At 44.2% G+C, this 22,522-nt stretch overlaps 1 protein-coding gene across 6 annotated transcripts in view; it reads right to left on the reverse strand.

Annotated features, from left to right (window-relative positions):
• LOC118371835 (RNA binding protein fox-1 homolog 3-like) overlaps positions 1 to 22,522 on the reverse strand; it is a 498,524-nt gene that overhangs the window by 146,638 nt on the left and 329,364 nt on the right. The window contains exon 1 of one of the 6 annotated variants that reach the window (XM_052491351.1): positions 15,610 to 16,231. The exons of the other annotated variants lie outside the window; for them this stretch is intronic. Coding sequence (XP_052347311.1) covers positions 15,610 to 15,627 — 18 coding nt within the window. The 5' untranslated portion in view covers positions 15,628 to 16,231. Of the gene's footprint in view, positions 1 to 15,609; positions 16,232 to 22,522 lie in introns of those variants that run through there. 6 annotated transcript variants of the gene reach the window in all.

Here is a 22,522-nt window from a genome sequence, read left to right on the forward strand (position 1 = left end):
AGGGAGGGAGTGGAGGGTGGGATGGATGGATGGAGGGAGGGAGGGGGAGGGAGGGAGGGAGGGAGGGAGGGAGGGGAGGGAGGGAGGGAGGGAGGGAGGGAGGGAGGGAGGGAGGGAAATGAGAGGGGGAGACAATGTGGAGGTAGGCAGCGGAGGAGAGACAGAGAGAGACAGAGTCCATGGAGCAGTGCATTCTGGGTACCCTATATTATCCCTCCAGCAGCACACATCAAGTATATGGAGGTGGCCCCTGATTTCTCCTCCAACTAGCGGATTATTCCCCTGCTCTGCCCGGTGACACACACACTGACTCCCTCTAAAAGATGCTTTACTACCTACTGTTTTCAACTAAAGGGATTTGGTTCTGTATATGACACTGGTTATATGACAGTATATGTCAGCTTTACACAAATCTCATAGTTGAAGGGATATTTGACCAAAACACAGCTCTGCTTAAAAGTTAATATTTCAACCTTTAATGTTTGTTTTACTCCCGCTGTAAGGGGATTTCCTTTTATTCTAATCATATTTATTTACTGTATATCAATGTTTCCTTTTCCTTTTCATCTTTTCAAACACTTCCAACCTTTCCAATGTTACAGGCCATCTGTTTGTATACACCAGGATCAAAGTCAAAGCCCTGCACAAAATTCTGCTTCACAAAATAACTACATATGATAAAAAAGGGTTGTTTTGAGTAGTTTAATTTGGTCAAGGAATTTGCTAGACCCATCTACTGTGCTTCCAGGCAGCCTGCCTCAGCTTGGTGTGGAGACCCCGTGCAGCGACCCTTGTCACCTCGGCTGATCTCTCTCTCCCGCCTCTGATCTGGCTTGCAGCAGTGGCAGCCAGCGGCGGGTGCTGGTTCACCGCGTGACTGCGGTAGCTGTCTGTGTAGCGAGATTAAAGGGTCCGTATCGATCCGCACTGCGCTCATGCATTTTGTATGAGGGAGACATTGTCAAAGAGGCATCTCGGATTAAAAAAGAGGGTAGAGGGAGAGCTCCAGAAAATATGCTGAACTCTGTGAAAAATCCCCTTAATGTTGAAGTGTTATGTATGTAAACTCCCTTTAATATAGTAAATTGCCGTGAACTCTCATCGACCGGAGAGATAGTCGTTTTTCAATGCTTTTCTTTTTCATTTGCTGCTTGTAATGTTTGCATTTATGGTTGAAAATGAGAGAGAGAAAAAACGAGTCAAAAAAGAGAATAGGAAGTGGCAGCTAGAGACAGTCTAATGGCGGCACTGAGTCTGTTGGAGAATGCTCAAGTAGAGTGTGAATTATTTACCATGTGTGGCTTGTGTGCGCATAATAAAGTCATCCCACCCAGCAATGCCAGTCAAGAGTGACCAGGAGTATACAAGGAGTATACAGTACTACTATTCTCTTCTACAAATCCTTTCTTGCAATCACGCAAAGATTTGCCTTTAACATCATTTTGTTGGGGCCTTTGTTTAGAAAATCCAACTGACCTAACCAAAGTTGTCAAAATCGACTATTTCAAATTCTCATACGGATTTTCAAATCACAAGTTGTTATTTTCCAAAGGTCTTTGCCTTTACACATAAACAATTATGTAGGTGAATTAACCTGAAATGCCCAACATACATTTTTTTTTTAAATGGCCTGCAAATATGGGCCTTTCATATTTGTTGATCTGTACAACCCATGAATAACTAATGCCTGCATCTTGCTTTGATGATTTTTTTTAGAAACATACATAGAGTTTTTACAGTCAGCAGTGTTATTATTCCTCTTACATATTTTCTGCTGGTTATCCATGCATACTGTACGTATATGAAGCATGGCCATGTTTTGGCAAAATGCCTACGTTAAAGCCTTTATATTTGCCATAATCCTGGACTCTTGATCCCCTCCCAGCACATGTCAATCTCACCTGAACCTCTGTGAAAACAAGACAGAGTAATCAATGCATGATATTCACATTGTGGGAGAGAGGGAGGGAGAAGAGACACTACCAGTGAACAGCCAGGATGATTCAAACACACTGATCTCTGGGTGTAAAACAGGGCCTTCTGTCCTCAGTGGCAGCTGATCTGAAACTGAGCCACTGATATAGACCATCTATCAGAAGGCTCATTCATGCTTCTCTTTACTAGCATGTCGTAAGGACATATCCAGTCATGCTGTAACTATGGTAAACACAGACACCTGCACGCAAACGCGCCTGTGCACGCACGGACACAGGCACGCACACAGGCGCACACACACGCAAACATGCAAACACAGACACACAGATACACACACAGTCTGATATAATGTCCTGGGGAAGCATTAGCACATATATCAAGGTAAAGTTACACATGAAGAGATAGAGAAGAGGAGATAAACTGCCTTTTACAGCATCAACAATCAAAGCATTTAGTAGATTGGACACAAGCACGTTCTGGGAGCTGGATCTGACTAATCTACAAATGGCTTCTTGTTATTAAACTGCTAATTCAGAGGATTAAAGGATCCATGAGAACACAATCCTCTTTACTGGATGTTCCTTGGATGCTGAAGGTGGCTTAAATATTCATTAAGCATACACACACACACACACACACACACACACACACACACACACACACACACACACACACACACACACACACACACACACACACACACACACACACACACACACACACACAGGCACACACATGCGCGCACACACACACACGCGCGCACACACATGCGCGCACACACACACACACACACGCACACACGCACGCACACGCACACACACACGTGCACCCATATTCCTACTACTCCTACAGACACCGACATACGCAGATATATACACAGACATAAACATGGTCTCATACACACATACAAACACACCTGCCTTCATGTACAGTACAGAAGAGCCCCCCACACACACATGCACACACCTGCCTTCATGTACAGTACAGAAGACCCCCTCCCCCCTACACACACATGTACACACCTGTCTTCATGTACAGTACAGAAGAACCCCTCCCCTCCACACACACATGCACACACCTGTCTTCATGTACAGTACAGAATAACCCCTCCCCCCACACACACACACCTGTCTTCATGTACAGTACAGAAGACCCCCCACACACACACACCCCACACACATGCACACACCTGCCTTCACATTCAGTTCAGCAGACCCCCTCCCCCCTCTTCCCCTCACACATGCACACACCTGTGTTGATATACAGTACAGCAGACCCACCCACACACACACACCCCACACACATGCACACACCTGCCTTCATGTACAGTACAGAAGGACCCCTCCCCCATACACACACTTCATGTTCAGTACAGAAGACCCCCCCCCCCACACACACCACGCACATGCACACACCTGCCTTCATATACAGTTCAGCAGACCCCCTCCCCCTCTTCCCCCACACATGCACACACACTTGTTTTCATAAACAGTACACAGAACCCCCCAAACACACACCTGTCTTCATATACAGTATAACATACCCCCCAAACACACACACCTGTTTTCATATACAGTACAGTAGACCCCCCTTTCTTCCCCCCCCCCCATACACACACACACCTGTTTTCATATACAGTACAGTAGACCCCCTTTCTTCCCCCCCACACACACACACACCTGTTTTCATATACAGTACAGTAGACCCCCCCCCTCACACACACACCTGTTTTCATATACAGTACAGTAGACCCCCCTTTCTTCCCCACACACATTCACAAACACACACACCTGTTTTCATATACAGTACATCAGACAACCCTATCTAACTGATTAATCCCTTTCATTCTTTTTTTGGGTGGTTCACACCGTCATTCCTCCTCTTTCTGGGTCCCAAAACATAATTTGAAGACTGAGTCTCTGTGTCATGAATCACTGTGAGGAAGAGCTCTTAGGTAACGGCATTCAACAGAAAATATGCTCTGTGCACGATAGCAACCATTTTTCCAGATAAGCAGACAAACTACACCTCTTCTACAGTAAATTGTAAATAAGAACAGTATATCAATGATAACTTGACGATTCATCATGTGTTAATGGAGATTATCTCTAACTGATTCTAAACTGGTACAATAACATACAACTTATGCATACAGTCTCCTCAGCATCATTAATTTTTTAAAGTAAGCTATTTCAGGCATTTCGATTTTTATTATTAAAAACTTAAGGTACATTTCAACAGGGGCGCAACTTTCACTGGGGACGTGGGGGACATGTCCCCCCACATTCTGAAATTGCATTTTTGTCCCCCCCAGTTTTATCATTGGAATGTGATACAAAACGAGGAAACGGTGTTCTTTAGGACCATGCGGACGCTTCCGAGCGGTCGGGTAGGCTGTTTGGAGTGTTTATCCGACAAAAATAAAGAAATTACAAAAAAAAGGTTATGTCCCCCACAATTCTAAAACCAAAATTGCACCCCTGCATTTCCATATCTAAATGATCTATAAAATGTTATGAACGGGAACCTTTGAATGTACATTTCCCCGTTGGGTTCCGGTGGTCTAAGACAGGCTGTAAATGTACACAGAGCATCAGAGTAAAAGTCAAAGACTCAGAGCTGCAGCAGAAGCCAATGGAAAGGTAATGTAGTATTATGAAGAACTACTCTCTGAGGATCACATTACCTGACTTTTACACTGAAATGAACACTTGTCATTTATACTGACCTTTTTAGAATGTATGAATGTGCTGTCTGTGTCATTTTAACTGAGGTCATCAGCAGGTTTCCTGGTGGAGAAAAACAGACTGAAACCAGAATAGGTCCCCTGTGTTTTAATCAATGGGAGATACCAAAGATACAGTACTATTACAATACTTAACAAATAATGTAACACGCCATCAGTATAACTGCTTTATTTAAAAATGTGTTTATTATTAAATCTTCCCTAACAATACTTCAAAATATAGTCGATAACACTAATAAAACTACTGACACTAATACCATTGCTACTAATGAAAATAACAAAAATAGAAACCTATCTGAACTGTGACAAGTGTTTCAGGATTACAATTGGACTCCTAATGGGTTCTCCTGTAACGCTTTAATTCACTACCTATGCGATATCAATTCCATTATAATCTCATTAAACTACTGCACACTGAGGTGATTTCAAATGAATGTGAAACAGCCAACCGCACACTCCTTCCTAATTGAGCAATAATTTGAACTCATTATTATTGTCCATTATTAAATTAATGAACTTAATGGACTTATTTTCCAAATTGCAAAGACCCCTGGCAACATGTTTTTGATTCCATTAGCAGACATACTGGAGGAAATGAGACACACAGAGGTGTATGTGCAATTAGCCTACCGCTGTGTGCTAATCTTATACTGACTCCATGATGACCACTCTCACCAAGCAAGACATGATGTTAAATCTCCATATTATAAAATAATAAAACACCCCTGTCACAAGGTGTATCATATGTAGCCTACGTCACATTCACATGTGACAGTTTTTGCGTAACATTTCATACGAGTGGTTAGGTGAAATTTGACATTTCCTCATAGAAAATGTGAGATTCATCGATAGCCACTTGACAAATTTGCCGAAAAGAAGAAAGCGGACTATCTGCATAAATGCTAGAGGGCAATCGATACCTCACCAACCATAAATGACGCATGTTGATATGGATATTGAATTCTGTATTTAATTAAAACCATACTCCTGCGCTCACTGTCAGAATTCCACAGCTCCACTGTGGAAAGTGTTAGACGAGAAGAGGGTTGTACAGTGATTTGTGTTCATCACAGCATGACAAAAAGAACAAGAGAACTGGCCTGTGTGTCAGCACCACATCAATCAGTAATCACATTTCTGTTCTGTTCTCTCCCCCTCTACTCTACACTGAAGGACAACGGTACCACACAGACTCCTCAAAAACACACATCGTGCTGTCTTATCACGTCAACAATTTAACACCCATCTTAGATTTAATGCCTCCACAAACCTAAGTGTTTTTTTCTCAACAGGAAGTAATTTAAGGGCAGACAAAGAGTTATTAAAAGTTATATATATATTATATTATATTGTAACATCAACAAAATATAATCATTGTCAAATTATGCTTTGCAATGCAACTCAAATGAATGTAATTATTTTTAAATGTACTGTAATCATATTGTATAAAGAAGTCATTTAATGTGAACAGCTTTGCTTTTGGTGCATGTCCTTTAAATCCACAAAGTCTGAGGTTGACATTTGCAACAAACAGCCCATAGGCTGTTTGCTGCAACAGAATTAAGAATGGGGCCGTGGCGTTGTAATTTGTTGAAGAAGATAGAATATGCAATTATATTGTAGGAAGTGTCTTAACTTTGTTTACTGTAAACATCCAACATTGACAGTGTCTTTACATCGTAGTAATAAAAAACAGCTGCATAATTTAAAACAACAGAGACCAAATGCTCCTCTGAGGTACAGAATAAGCGCTACATGATATCCTATGAATATCAATGGGGTATAAAAAATTCTGCTCCCCTGAGAGACCAATAGTATACCTCTAGTTATAACTCATTTTGATTTCAAATAGAGTCAATGCCTCAGTTTTTCAACCTGCATTTTGCTGCAGCCCAATGCAATAGCAGCACGCAATGTCAGAACCACAGTAAACGAACAGGCTTTTAAACCAAGTTAGTGCATTCTGTACACAATCAAATCGAGTAAGAATGGGGTCTGAATGAGAGAGACAGAAAGAGTGGACCTTGTGCGACCCAGGGGCCAAGGTAACTACACTTCCACTACAGTATTCACTGCTCATTTGGAAGTCTTTAGTTGTCAACAAAATCCATTTTTCGAGCAAGTCTCCAGTCTCACTGGGTACAGGTCGTAAAATATTTAACCAGCATAGAGATCTGGCAAGTCATTGGTTTAAAAAGAACACACTGCTTTCAGACTAGGCTTCTCTCTATCTCTTCAGAGAGAGCCAGTGGTGATTTGTCTGCCCAGTAACATTTTTTTTTTGCAACCAAAGATTTGGCAAAACAGTTAAAGTAATTTGTTGGGATTGCCAGTTGAACCATGAAGTGCAATGAAAAATGACAAGCACACTTTAGACTGGCTACCGTCACATTATCCCGAAACATGTATGCACTTACATATTTTGGAGCAAAAAAATTGCTGTGTCAACAGCGTCAGATTATACAGCATTTCAATGAGAATTATTTATCAGCTGAACCTCAGTCATATTTATGGGCTCCTCTGCACAGAAGAAGAGAGCCACCTCCACACTGCTGAATATTTCTCTTTCTAGTCTACTTTAACGGGGGCTTTGGCCAGCACACATTAAGGCTGTTGGGCATATGAAAAGACACTGGCAGCTAGTGCAGGCTGCTGGGTCACTTCATGGGCAGAACGGACATATGATATCACAATCGTGTCACACATGTAATTACATGTGACTAATGTGATTTACAAAACACATAAAGACAAACACACACATGTGCGCACGTGATTTGAATTTGGTTTGTGCTTGTTTTGTCTTTATGTGTTCTGTAGACACACACACACACACACACACACACACACACACACACACACACACACACACACACACACACACACACACACACACACACACACACACACACACACACACACACACACACACACACACACACACACACACACACACACACACACACACACACACAGTATAGAGTCCAATACTGACATGGGGTGAAATGAAGGTACCTGTCCTCATCATCCAAGGCCTGTGTGTGCCTGACCTGAAGAGAGGAGGGGTGGGGGAGGTAAGGGGAGGCAGGCCTGGGGCATGGCCAGAGGAGGCAGGCTGAGAGAGTAAAGAGCCATCCACGGAGACTTATAAAGTCCCAACTACAATTTACAGGGAATGCTGAAATAGTAGTGGCCACTGGCGGGTCATGCTGTCGAAGGCACTCTTTTATTTGCTTCATTCCCTTTGACACCGCCTCTCGATTAGGGTCATAAATCCCTTGAAATCGGTCAATAACATATAACACTAATGCCACTCTCCTGACATTCATTTTACTGCCTGGGTGCCACAATGTTTCTTAACCCATTGCACGTGACAGAGGATTTTATACTGGCCTCGATTGATTCAGAAGAGTATATAACAACCTTTATATAGTGTGTTTGTGCTTCTATAAAATAACATGAATATGGAGAGGGTCCAGACAGGAGAATATTCTGTTCGCTAGCTTGTTTTATTGGATGTTCTCTAAGTTAGCAGGATATCACAGAGGTAAGATAACACCCAAGCAACTGGCAACTCTGATTTACAGCATGATATTTTGTATGAATTTTATGAGTACATAACCTGATAATTATATTTGAATAAGTGTATATCCAGGCAGTATCACAACCAGCCGTGATTGGGAGTCCCATTAGGGCGATGCACAACTGGCCCAGTGTCGTCCAGGTTTGGCCGGTATAGGCCATCATTGTAAATAAGAGTTTGTTCTTAACTGACTTGCCTAGTGAAATAAAGGTTAAATGAAATAAACATAAAATATAAAAGAGTGGAAACCACCCAAATAAGATGTATTGTTTCGGGCTCGAGAGACGGAGGAGAAGTGAAGTCAATTCCTTATCATGCGTGGCAAGTTGCCAGTGGATATGTTTTTTCCATTCTCACTGGGGCTTCTCCTCCAATCGTTTTTGTGTGTGGGAACTGACACTTCAGGGCATATCCATGCCACAGACGTGTTACTGATGTGCATGCCTTCTGTTCCAACACTGATGACAGGATGAAGAATCGCCATATGAGACATACTCATGGAATTACCCACAGTGCAACAGGGCAAAACAAGAGGAATTTATGAGGCACATGCTGGCACATGCTCTAAGCGAACAAATTGTGTGGATAAAATATATATTCTGAACACAAACGGAATGGTATTTCAAAATAATCTTCATGGTGTACACGTGTGTTCGCATGTGCCAGGGATGAGTTATTTCATGATCAGACAGACTGCGGTAGAGGGTTCAGACTCTGATCAGACAGACTGCGGTAAAGGGGTTAGACTGATCAGACAGACTGCGGTAGAGGGGTTAGACTGATCAGACAGACTGGGGTAAAGGGTTCAGACTGATCAGACAGAGGGGTTAGACTGATCAGACAGACTGGGGTAAAGGGACTTCAGACTGAGGTAAAGGGGTTCTGATCAGAGGCAGACTGACGGTAAAGGGGTTAGACTGATCAGACAGACTGGGGTAAAGGGTTCAGACTCTGATCAGACAGACTGAGGTAAAGGGTTAGACTGATCAGACAGACAGAGGGTTTAGACTCTGATCAGTAGAAGGTAAAGGGTTCAGACTCTGATCAGACAGACAGACTGCTGAGGTAAAGGGGTTAGACAGACTGATCAGACAGACTGGAGGTAAAGGGTTTAGACTGATCAGACAGACTGTGGTAAAGGGTTCTGATCAGACAGACTAAAGGGTTTAGACTGATCAGACAGACTGCGGTAAAGGGGTTAGACTGATCAGACAGACTGGGGTAAAGGGTTCAGACTCTGACTGTGTCTCGTTTTAAATGACTGAATTCTCTAAATTGCCTGGAAATAAATCCTGTCTCACTCTTAAGTCTAGCTGACACACACTATGAGCCCAAAGCCTATGAGTTATCTTTCCAATCAGTGTTCAATCATCCATGATGTCTTATCTTATTGATCAGCCTTAAGTATATTGTGTAAGACATCATAAAAGAGGGCAAAATGGTTGAACCTTTGTTCCAGTTTCTCTGTAGATCATCTTTTTTTGTTAAGTTGGTGCCATAAGCCTCCCTCAATATTTCATGTTCCTAGTCCTTGAGCACAGTGGGGGGTGAGCCGGGGCTGCAGGTGAAATGGGGGCTGGGCTTTGGCGCCGTGCATTCTTCTCCTGAATACGCTGCGAGGTACAATCTAACACATTCATGTTCATTCACTGACACACGGCCAGGAAACTAATGTACAGTATATCATCTTATCTGATGTAATATTACTATGCTAATGTCTTTGCTAGTGTCTAACATACATTGAAGTCGGTAGTTTACATACATTTAGGTTGGAGTCATTGAAACTCTTTTTTCAACCACTCCACAAATTTCTCGTTTACAAACTATAGTTTTGGCAAGTCGGTTATGACATCTACTTAGTACATGACACAAGTCATTTTTCCAACAATTGTTGACAGACAGATTATTTCACTTATAATTCACTGTATCACAATTTCAGTGGGTCAGAAGTGTACATACACTAAGTTGGCTGTGCCTTTAAACAGCTTGGAAAACAGGGATGGCAGCATCAAGTTGTGGGGTGCTTTGCTGCAGGAGGGACTGGTGCACTTCACAAAATAGATGGCATCATGAGGAAGGAAAAGTATGTGGATATATTGAAGCAACATCTCAAGACATCAGTCAGGAATTTAAAGCTTGGGTGCAAATGTATCTTCAAAATGGACAATGACCCCAAGCACACTTCCCAAGTTGTGGCAAAATGGCTTAAGGACAACAAAATCAAGGTATTGGAGGGACCATCACAAAGCCCTGACCTCAATCCCATAGATAATTTATGGGCAGAACTGAAAAAGCATGCGTGAGCAAGGAGGCCTACAAACCTGACTCAGTTACACCAGCTCTGTCAGGAGGAATGGGCCAAAATTCACCCAACTTATTGTGGGAAGCTTGTGGAAGGCTACCCGAAACATTTGACCCAAGTTAAACCATTTTAAGGCAATGCTACCAAAAACTAATTGAGTGTATGTAAACTTCTGACCCACTGGGGATGTGATGAAATCATTCTCTTTACTATTATTCTGACATTTCATATTCTTAAAATAAAGTGGTGATCCTAACTGACCTAAGACAGGGAATTTTTACTGGAATTAAATGTCAGGAATTGTGAACAATTGAGTTCAAATGTATTAGGCTAGGGTGTATGTAAACGTACAACTTCAACTGTATGTGCATTAGCTAGTTTCCATTTTACTACCAAACTGGCTCCTCTGCTGTTCGTTGTTCCAGGCAGTTGTTAAAGCTGCAGTTCCTCTCTGTCTTTCTCCATCTCAGCCTCGTGACAAAAAGCCCATAGAACGATCTGGCCTTTAATCACTAAAACAGATTTTATTTTTCCTCTCTCTGGAATGGCTGGAGCTGAATTGACGTGTAGCCTCCACAGTGCCGAGGCAAAATGGCCGTCCCAGTAACGGCTCACAAGCCCCTGGACAACCTGAGGCAAGGCCATCCAATCCCACATCATTAAGGCTAGAGTCCTTTATTGTGTTGGAAGGCATTAAACGGTGCGCTGGCTCTAGCCCTGAAGTCACACTCCACTAGGAGAAAACAGCAGAAAAATAACAGCACAGCTGGATAATGACTTTTCCCTGGGAGGCTGACCATGTGTACGAAAGTGCTAATGATAGCAGGTACAATAAGCGAGCGCAAGGCTTTTACTGCGTCCAGATATATTTTCCTCAGCTAAACTTGCCAGTGATTTCCCCCATGTAGGTGTCTTTCTGTAGTTTAAGAAGAGCCCCCCACCCCCTCCCCCTCCCCCTCATCTCCCTCTATCCCATTCTCTTCCTTCTCCAGTATCTAATCTCCTTATCAGCTGTACAGCTAATATCAAAGAGGACTGCGGTGTGAAAATCCTGCGAGTAAAACCCACTGTCGGAGTCTAATTACAATTAGCTGGGCTCCAGACCCATTAGGCCTGGGGGGAAGAGTGCAAAAGCGCAGAAAATTAAAGCTACTGATCGCTAATGATCCCACAGACTAAAGGAATGGGTTCAGATTTAGGGATCTCTGAAATATACCCCGTCTCTTCTTCCTGTTTCTAAGTCTAAAGGCTGATCTCCAGGCCTTCTTTCAAATGCTCCGAGGGAAGGTGCAATTCTGATGTTTCCACAAAGGTTTGGAGGCTGAAAGTTATTCAACTGTTGGGTTAACACAGCCATTATTGTCTTGATATTAAATAAGACAAAACATATCCTGCTAAAACCCATGAGAATGTAGACGATAATAGTTTCTCCGCAAAGCTTTATAGCACACCAAAGTTCACACCGTTTATGGCATGCCATGACACTAGCCCGTGTCTGCGTGTCATGTGAGTAGTAAAACATGCCTATGAAAGTTAATGAATGGTTATTAACCGCCATTATCCCATGTTACGAGTAACTTCATATTGATTTATGTACCTCACATCTTCACAAGTTCCCTTCAAGTGAAGCACGACTAAAATTCACCTTAAAAAGGAAATACCTCTCGTTTGATGATGTAAGCCCCAAGTTCTTCCTGGCGGCTGTGTTGGAGGACTATCCGGGGCAGGGAGATAGAAGAGTCCAGAGTTATTAGGGCCGTCAGGTAAGTGTGTGGCGACAGCGACAGCGGCCTGGGATGGGGGTGGAGGGAGAGGCGGCTAGCACCAGCTAATGAAAGCGTCTCAGGGAGTACTAAAGAGTCTACGTGACACTACTCCTAATTCGTCTGTCTGAGGACACAGATCAATTAATACATTAACAAACGATCAGAGACACTTCATCTTGCAATATGAAACCAGCAGCCTGGACTTGCTGCCCGGCCTCCCGTCCTGAATGGCTGATCAGCTCTACTTCCATACACTGCAGTCCTCCATGCATCTCAACAGCCTCCACTAGTCAGACAGATAAAGATGTTGTAGATGCACATGTTTCGCTACAATTATTGTAACAGTTTTCATCCAATTTCATGACTCTCTGGATAATATGAGTCATTCAAAAGGTACAGTAGTTTGTTCAGCTTTCTTTTTCAGATTCCTGATAGACTTTTCTTTGCGTTTTGACAAAACATAGTAACACTAACTTTTCATAATGATGCCATTACAATACTGAATCACGAACATTGGGACAGAGTATTCCCAGAGTTGTTTTATTGTATTTATATCTAATACAACCAATCACCTCTTGGCTCAGTAACGTGATGCCTCACCCCAACACATTAGGCATCGGAAATGTAAAACTTGTATTGTATTTGAGGTCACTTTGACTTGATTTTCCCTAACAAAAAAATGTATCAACCCATTCAAAAATGTCCATTAATTATAATCCACATAATAATTCCCATTTCCTGTTGTTACAGGATATTTTCCTGCTGTAGTAAATTGGCTCAAATTAAGATCCTACATCTGTAGCGTGACTGAGTGAGTGTGTTGGTGGTGTGTTGGGGAAGTCAACAGTAAACCAACGCTCCACACCAGCCAAGGCAGCCATATATCCACTCTGCTCTCCCCCCATTACCAGGCTCTCTGCTCAGCAGCCAGGACCCTGCCCTGCTCAATTATTCATGGCATTCAGGGGAAGACAGAAACATTCATGTTTTCTCCCCTCCTCGCCTCCTCTTCTAATGCAAAGGAACAAACGAGTGAAGAGAATGGCCACCCATCCATTCCTCCCTCTCCATTTCTCAATCGTCCATCTCTTGGATTATTCCGGTTTGCTCCACCTCTAGTGACAGAGGTGGAGGTGGTGGTTGGGGAGATGAGGGCAGTAACTAACACTGACCAGACGGTCTGTTGCTGTTTGGAGATTTACTTCTGGGCGGAGGAGGAGATGGTGGTGGGTGGTACCCAGGAGTATGCTGCATAACCAGGGCCTGTCTTTGGATCCACATTCATCTATATCAGGGGGCAGCAGGGAAATGTAAGCCAAAGGTAATTGCCCCGGATAAGAACATCTGCTTGGTAAATAAATATTCTAATGAGGGGAGCTCACAGGTTCCCCAGACTGATCCAGTGCTGACAGTCCTCCGGAGGGACAACAGGTAATGCTCAACACCTGCACCTCAAATGGGAGAGAGACGCTCCCTTCCTCCCTCCCCTGCCACAGTAACTAAATGCTGGGCGACAACAACACACACCACAGCATTGTGTAAATCTTCTCCCAGATTAACTGGGTTAGATAAAGATTCCAGGAGTGCCAGCCAGGCCCCCTCTGTGCCACACTGTCCATGCCCAAGCCGCAACTTCTCCCAGCATGCAGCTGTGTGGCACAGGAAGGGAATGGCTGAGATGTGGCAATGAAAGAGGAGGAGTAGTCAGACTAGATTGAGCGAGGGAGCCCCGTGGCACACACACACCTTCAAAGAGGCCTGCTCGCTCAAAGACATGGAGATGCCTTTCCCAATTAGCATCAAACCCCTGTTAGCACGTAGCACCTCACAGGAACACTTCAGAGGCTTTGACTGCTGGGTAGGCCTGTGTCGGACAGTTTTACTCTGCCTAAACTGCAGTACTATAGAGGGAGTAGGGGAGCAGCTAGGGCTCCACTTTATGTCATGTTTTTGATATATAACATTCTGTATTATTCATACACTTGGCTGTTGCTTTCATGGAAAATAACAAATAATTCTGAGGCTCAGAATGGACTGAACTGCAGGCTGGTAGAGTCGAGTATCTTCCTCCACAGCCGATTCTCCCCTCACTGAAATCCAAAACTGACAATCGATAGCCACAAGCACGCCCTGCGTTCCCACTATGCAACAGACGCAACCCACAGTTCAATAGCTTTATGATCAGAATGCAAAAGATTGGAGGGAAAGTATTTTTTAGAAATCCTTAAGTTTACTGTGTCTTGGTACGGATGGTTGTGAAAAAATGTATGTCTGTAAATTAATATGGATTGCAAGGAGCTGCAATCTGCATTACTGTAGACATCTCAACGTAGATGGGAGGAATAGCAGAGGGTATTGAGTGGGGATGGTTGTGGTGGGGAGGGAATGGAAAACCACACAGCAGACACAACTGATCTGACTAATTACCAATGATCTCATACACAATTAATTAGCACCTCTGGATAAAGCACTGTACACACTCTTACTGTATCTTTTACACAACTTATTTATGGTCAAAATGTTTTGGAGTGGAATAAAAAGGACTAAGCTATGGGTGATAAAATGGGAAATAAAACCCCTTTAAAATACGTTCAAAGAAGATATCCACAAACAGTGAATCCAAAATGTGGCCCCCAAAAGTGTAGCAGCAACAGTTTGAGGAACTGGTCAAAACAAACAGATATAGCTTCAAATGGTCCATACAGGCCGGTTGGTTTAATTGTTAACTATGTCTGCAGAATGTGAACGGAGGTAGAAATATGGTAAGGTGAAAATAACATCCAGTTAAATAAATCTTTGGTGAGGAGGTTGAATAAATCTCAGGTGAAAAGGGAGGTAAGTGGCAGGCTTCTATAGAATATGGTTAAACAACCCGGTGCTCTCCCATCAATAAAACAACACATGAAAGTTGAATAACCATCAGCTCTGTTCATGCATTTGGGAGGTGTGACACACACCCCGATCACAACTGAAGAGAAATGGAACAATTGTAGATGTGTGCAAACACAATTTGACCAACTGCGACAAAACTGCAGTCATGAAATCACCACCGACCGGGTAGTTTTACAATGTTCCTGACACACACACACACACACACACACACACACACACACACACACACACACACACACACACACACACACACACACACACACACACACACACACACACACACACACACACACACACACACACACACACACACACTCTAACTCCCTCTGCCGTTTGAGGCAACACAAAGGTCAACAAAAAGAGAGCAACTCTGTGGTACAGTACTTACCCAAAAATACATCATCATTTCGGATGTGGGACAGGTGAGGTGCAGGCACGGCGGAGAGTGTGGGGTTGAGCAGCGGGACAAGTCCAGCCAGTTTGAGCGTCAGGAAGAGAAGCGAGTCCGACCGTTTGGAACAAGTGCTTTACTGGTCCCTCTTCCACTGGGGCAGCCCTCCCTCTCAACTGTTCAATGGGGCTCGACTAGCTTTCCCCTCTTCTCTTCTTCCTCTACCCTTCAATTTTCAAAAGCCGCCTCTTTCCTCTTCTTTTAGCCTCACAGAGAAGAAGCAGACAGATAGAGAGGAAAGCTTGGGAGGTGTTCTAACCTTTTTCTTTTGATACTCTTGCTTCTCCACGCCACTCACTTTCTCTCTTCTCTCTCTCTCTCTCTCTCTCTCTCTCTCTCTCTCTCTCTCTCTCTCCTTCTCTCTCTCTATCCTGCTCTCTCTCTCTCCCTTGCTCTCTCTCTACTCCCTCTCCCACTTGATTTTCTCTCACTCTTTGGCTTGTGCTGTCTCTTATTGGTGAATGTGGAATCAGTCAGTACAGCGCGGAGGCTCAACTACAGCAGGAGCAGCCTGCGCCTGACAGCTGCCTCCAGCATTCCTCCACTGGAGCCGTGTTCCTCTGCATAGAGGGGTGCTGTGCTGTGCTGCGCGCCGAACAAATCGGGATCTCACAGACGGTACTGTAAAATTCAGCATCCCAGGGTGGGGGATGGAGGTGGTGGGGGTTGGTGATGGATAGAGCGGCAGGGTGGGGTGGGGGGGGTTCTGTTGATGATGATGCTATTGATGGTGGCGGGCTATCTGAGGCGGGAGTGAGAAGATCACTCTCCTCTTTTCACTTTCTGACTGACTGAGACGATGTACTTAAGTTAATGCAGCTTCAGCTGTATGAGGAGCAGAGAGAAAACACTGCAGGGAGCATCAATAAAGACTGAATGTACTGAAAGTATGCCAAGGGGAACTAGGAGCATCAGCTTGTTCTCACTCTTTTCTACTTTTCTGCAAAGGTTGTGTGTATGTGTGTGCGTGTCCAGTGCGTGTGCCAATATTGTTTCAGCTATAGGATCAACCAGAAATAGAATGGTCAAGAAAAACCAAGGGGGTTCAGATGGACCAAATTGTAGTTGATAGTCATATGCAGTAGGTATGGCATATGAAAGAAGAATTTGTTTAGGAGTGAGAATGAAGCTCTGTGCTGTGGGTGTGGGTGTGGGTGTGGGTGTGGGTGCCGAGAGACACGCTTTTGTGTGTTCTCCATCTGGCGGCTGTTAAGGGGAGGGAAGGGAGGGAGGAGGCTCGCCTATCTTTTAGACAGCTTTGTAACAATGAGCCTGCCTCAGCAAATTTCTAAACATATCATCAATACACGACTGGGCGCTAAAGCTTTTAATATTAACCCTGTGGCAACCAGGGCAGACTGCGGAGAGCTGGAGTGTTTCTGCGGCTTCCTCCACTGCTGGAGCATCCAATAAAATACGTCCTGGGGGATGAGCTAATTTGTTGTAGGATCCTAAAGAACATTTGCCAGCCATAGAGAACATTGTGGTAATGAACAGAAGAGATATATTCAGGTTATGTTACCCATCAGTAATTGCCACATAAGGAGGCTGAGTTAAATTTGCAGTTTGCAGCTGGCTCTGAGCGAATTGCGTACACAAGGGGCCTCGTTCATATGGCATTACTGGCATCTTAAATTTGTCAACTGTTTTTACCCCTTTTGTTTTCTTTTAAAAATGAGGAATTGATCGTTGACATGTAAAACACCAGACGGTTATTTTAGGAACTCCAAATATTCAGTCAAATATAGCTCATGCATAAGTAATGCATTTCTCACTACTTTGTTCTTTTGTTATTGCTAGATCACAAGAGAGCCTCTTCAGCACTGTGTACACACAATCTATTATTGTGGGCATTAACATACAAGTCATCCATATCTTTTTTACATGTCCACCAGACTCAATGGATTTACATTAGCAATCACGGTGGGTAAGCGCCCCCACTCCTCCATCAATCTCTGATGGGAAATAAAAATGAAATGCACTTCTCAGGCAACTCGGATTAAGGATCACGCTTTTATCAAATACTGAAGTCTATTTCAAGTCCTCCTCATAAATAACTGAGGGGAAGGAGAGAGAGAGAGAGAAGGAGCGAAGAGAGAAAGGGAGGGAGCGAAAGGAGAGACAGAGTGAAAGATGGAGGGAAGGAGGAGGGGGAAAGAGACAGGCAGAGGGGGAGAGAGAGTGCATCACGGACTGAAGCTAAGACGCAGGGCACTTGGGGTTTTAGGGATTAGAAAAAAGGTAGAATGGAGAAAATAAGATGAGAATTTGAAGGCATTTTAGCATCAAATAATCCCCATGTCTCCTTTCCAGGGATCTCCAGCCCTCAATTAGCCATGAAAATGGAAACAGAAAGGGAATTGGGAAGAAGATGGAGCGTCTGGGCTGAGACATGTTGTTTTTCTCCTCCTACTCTCCTACTTCTATTCTCTCACCAGCTCCATTTTTCCATCCTATATAGTGTTTACCAGGATGCTAGTGGCTTTCCCGCCCATTTAGATTTCCCACCAACGTCTAGACTCCCCCAGGGGACTCAGATGTCCATTATGGAGCCAAGAGCCTAAAGCTTTCAGAGAGAAAGAAGGAAGTAAAGGACTTAAATGCACTTTATTCAGCCCTACAATGGCCACCCTCAGCTCAGCTCAGGATCTCCCCCCTTTTATAGGAAAAATCCACCCAATTGACTTTTGGTATTTTTTTCATTAGTCCACTGCTGCTACAGATGATACAAAAGCACATCGCCATGATGATGTGGCAAGTGACACTTTGCTTCTTTAAAGTCTAATATCTTGAACACTTGACTGCTGACATGCAATATAATGTGGGAATGTATCAACAGCGGACGAATGAAAAAATACCAAAAAGTAGTTTTTGAGTGGAGTTTTCCTTTAATATTTCATGGTAATCCTAGTGCTTGTTAGCAGGAATATCCCCATATCTGCTGTTGGACCATGCCCTGTTCTTCTCATCTTTACAGTGAGAGCATTGAGCTACGGTCCTCTGAGCACTCAGCCCAGGCCCCTGCCTTGAGGACGGGGTCTTAAGGGTCTTGGTATATACTAGACATGGTTCTCTCACCCCAGCCCCAGCCCCATCACCATTTCTCTATTAGTCTATAGTGGCTGGTCTCAGCTGCTTCAACTAATGGGCTTTGTGCTGGTTGACCCAAAGACAGGAAGAAAGGATTCTCCATCCGGTGTCTCGTAGAAGGACTGTCTCTAATGACACTTCACTTTAAAGTGTTTCAAGAACAGCTGGTAAGGATCCACAGATGTACTTTATTCACAGGTAGATATTGATATTTCTATATGAGGAGGATCAGACTCATAACTAAGACTTCTGAACAGGTGGAAACATCCTCAAAGGTTTTAGCGATGGGGAAATAGGCCACCGCAGAAAGAAGGATTTTAAGGAAATATATTTTAAAAGTGGCATGTCCTGAAATTCTCTGAAAAACATCAGTGCTCTACATTCCAATTGCTGCAAAACATATTGTCAATCCCAATATATGAACTAGTCTTTCAAAATGAAAGAAAGAAAATACCCAGCATCAAACAAACACATACAGTACACATACATTGAGTTCACCAACCACAGCAACACACACAGACTGTACTGTATAGTCTGATGTTAATAACACAGTGGTCACGTGGCTTCTTGGTAGTGTTCAGCAACAGTAACTAGGGGTTGTGTGAGACCGAGGAGGGGCCTGGGCCCCTGTGTGTGATGCTGATATCACTCCGGGGCCAGACCTGGTGTGTCTGTCTGTGTGAGAGGCAGGCACAGTGAGTACCGTACTGTACACTGCCTGCCACACCTTGCTGTCACAGTGTGTACGGCAACACAATACAACACAACACACCTTGTAATGAACAAGTGGTCCACACTGTTCCTCTGTCCTTATAGCAAAGCACTGCAGTCAAGTCAATGCCACAACAAGCAGCACCGGAACAGACAGCAGGAACGACATGGAGAAAAGCTATACCTCATTACCTACTACCTGTGTGTGTGTGCGTGTGCATGTGCGTGTGCGTGTGCGTGTGTGTGTGTGTGTGTGTGTAAAATGGCACCGGAAGAAATGGCAGCAGTTTTACGGGCGCCCAACCAATTGTGCTATTATTATGTGTTTCTGCCACCGTATATTACGGAGAAAAGAGCTTCTGGGTATCAGGACAGGGATCACTCACCTCGGATTAGACTAACATTTTTCTTCAATAAGCAGGACACACAGGACATACGCCGGACACCCGACAAGGCCAACAACCCAGTTATTTGCAAGAAGAAGAGACCGTAAGGATCTGCAGAAAGCGAGTGGGAAAGGTGCCGATACCGTCAATATTACTCGCCAAAGTGCCATCATTGGTCAATAAATTAGACGAGGTACGATCACAAATATCCCACCATCGGGACATCAAAAACTGTAATTTCTTATGTTTCACTGAATCGTGGCTGAATGATGACATGGATATTCAGCTAGTGGGATATATGCTGCACCGGCTAGATAGAACAGCACACACAGTAAGACGAGAGGGGGCGGTCTGTGCACATTTGTAAACAACAGCTGCTGCACAAAATCTAAGGAGGTCTCTAGATTTTGCTCACTTGAAGTAGAGAAACTTAATAACTGGAGACCACACTATTTGCCAAGAGAGTTTTCATCTATACTTTTAGTGGCTGTTTATTTTCCACCACAGACGGATGCTGGCACTAAGACCGCACTCAGTCAATTGTATAAGGAAATAATTAAACAGGAAACCGTTCACCCAGAGGTGGCGCTCCTAGCGGCTAAAAACTTGAATGCAGGGAAACTTAAATCAGTTCTACCTCATTTCTATCAGCATGTTAAATGTGCAACCAGAGGGGAAACAATTCTGTACTCCACGCACAGAGACGCGTACAAAGCTCTCCCTCGCCCTCCATTTGGTAAATCTGACCACAATTCTATCCTCCTGATTCATGTTTACAAGCAAAAATTAAAGCAGGAAGCACCAGTGACTCGGTCTATAAAAAAGTGGTCAAATGAAGCAGATGCTAAACTACAAGACTGTTTTGCTATCACAGACTGGAACATGTTCCGGGATTATTCAGATGGCATTGAGTACACCACATCAGTCACTGGCTTTATCAATAAGTGCATCGAGGACGTCATCCCCACAGTGACTGTACGTACATACCCCAACCAGAAGCCATGGATTACAGGCAACATTCCCACTAAGCTAAAGGGTAGAGCTGCCGCTTTCAAGGTGCGGGACTCTAACCCGGAAGCTTATAAGAAATCCTGCTATGCCCTCCGACGAACCATCAAACAGGCAATACAGGGCTAAGATTGAATCGTAATACACCGGCTCCAATGCTCGTCTTATGAGGCAGGGCTTGCAAACTATTACAGGCTACAAAGGGAAGCACAGCCGCGAGCTTCCCAGTGACACAAGCCTACCAGATGAGCTAAATCACTTCTATGCTCGCTTCGAGGCAAGCAACACTAAGGCATGCATGAGAGCATCAGCTGCTCTGGATGACTGTGTAATCACGCTCTCCGTAGCCGACGTGAGTAAGACCTTTAAACAGACGGCCTGATGGATTACCAGAACGTGTGCTCCGGGCATGTGCTGATCAAGTCCGTAATACCAATATGTTTCAAGCAGACCTCCATAGTCCCTGTGCCCAAGAAAACTAAGACAACCTGCCTAAATGACTACAGACCTGTAGCACTCACATCCATAGCCATGAAGTGCTTTGAAAGGCTGGTAATAGATCACATCAACACCATCATCCCAGAAACCCTAGACCCACTCCAATTTGCATACCACCCAAACAGATCCACAGATGATGCAATCTCTATTGCACTCCCAACTGCCCTTTCCCACCTGGACAAAAGGAACACCTACGTGAGAATGCTATTCATTGACGACAGCTCAGCGTTCAACACCATAGTACCCTCGAAACTCATCACTAAGCTAAGGATCCTGGGACTAAACACCTCCCTCTGCAACTGGATCCTGGACTTCCTGATGGGCCGCCCCCAGGTGGTGAGGGTAGGTGGCAACACATCTGGCACGCTGATCCTCAACACTAGAGCCCCTCAGGGGAGCGTGCTCAGTCCCCTCCTGTTCTCCCTGTTCACCCATGACTCCAACACTATCATTAAGTTTGCAGACGACACAACAGTGATAGGCCTGATCACCGACAATGACGAGACAGCCTATAGGGAGGAGGTCAGAGACCTGGCCGGGCCGGGTAACAACCTATCGCTCAACGTAACCAAGATGATTGTGGACTACAGGAAAAGGAGGTGCGAGCACGACCCCATTCTCATCGACGAGGCTGTAGTGGAGCAGGTTGAGAGCTTCAAGTTCCTTGGTGTCCACATCATCAACAAACAAGAATGGTCCAAATACACCAAGATTCCCCCTCAGGAAACTACAAGTATTTGGCATGGGTCCTCAGATCCTCAAAAGGTTCTACAGCTGCATCCTTGAGAGCATCCTGACTGGTTGCATCACTGCCTGGTATGGCAACTGCAAGGCCCCGACTGCAAGGCACGACAGAGGGTAGTGTGTACGGCCCAGTACATCACTGAAACTAAGCTGCTTGCTATCCAGGACCTCTACACCAGGTGTCAGAGGAAGGCCCTAAAACTTGTCAAAGACCCCAGCCACCCCAGTCAAAGAGTGTTCTCTCTACTACCGCATGGCAAGCTGTACCGGAGCGCCAAGTCTAGGGCCAAAAGGCTTCTCAACAGTTTCTACCCCCAAGCCATAAGACTCCTGAACAGGTAATCAAATGGTTACCCGGACTATTTGCATTGTGTGCCACCCCCAACCCCTCTTTTACGCTGCTGTTACTCTCT

This window comes from Oncorhynchus keta, chromosome 32, assembly GCF_023373465.1.
Source record: "Oncorhynchus keta strain PuntledgeMale-10-30-2019 chromosome 32, Oket_V2, whole genome shotgun sequence".
Lineage (NCBI taxonomy): Eukaryota > Metazoa > Chordata > Actinopteri > Salmoniformes > Salmonidae > Oncorhynchus > Oncorhynchus keta.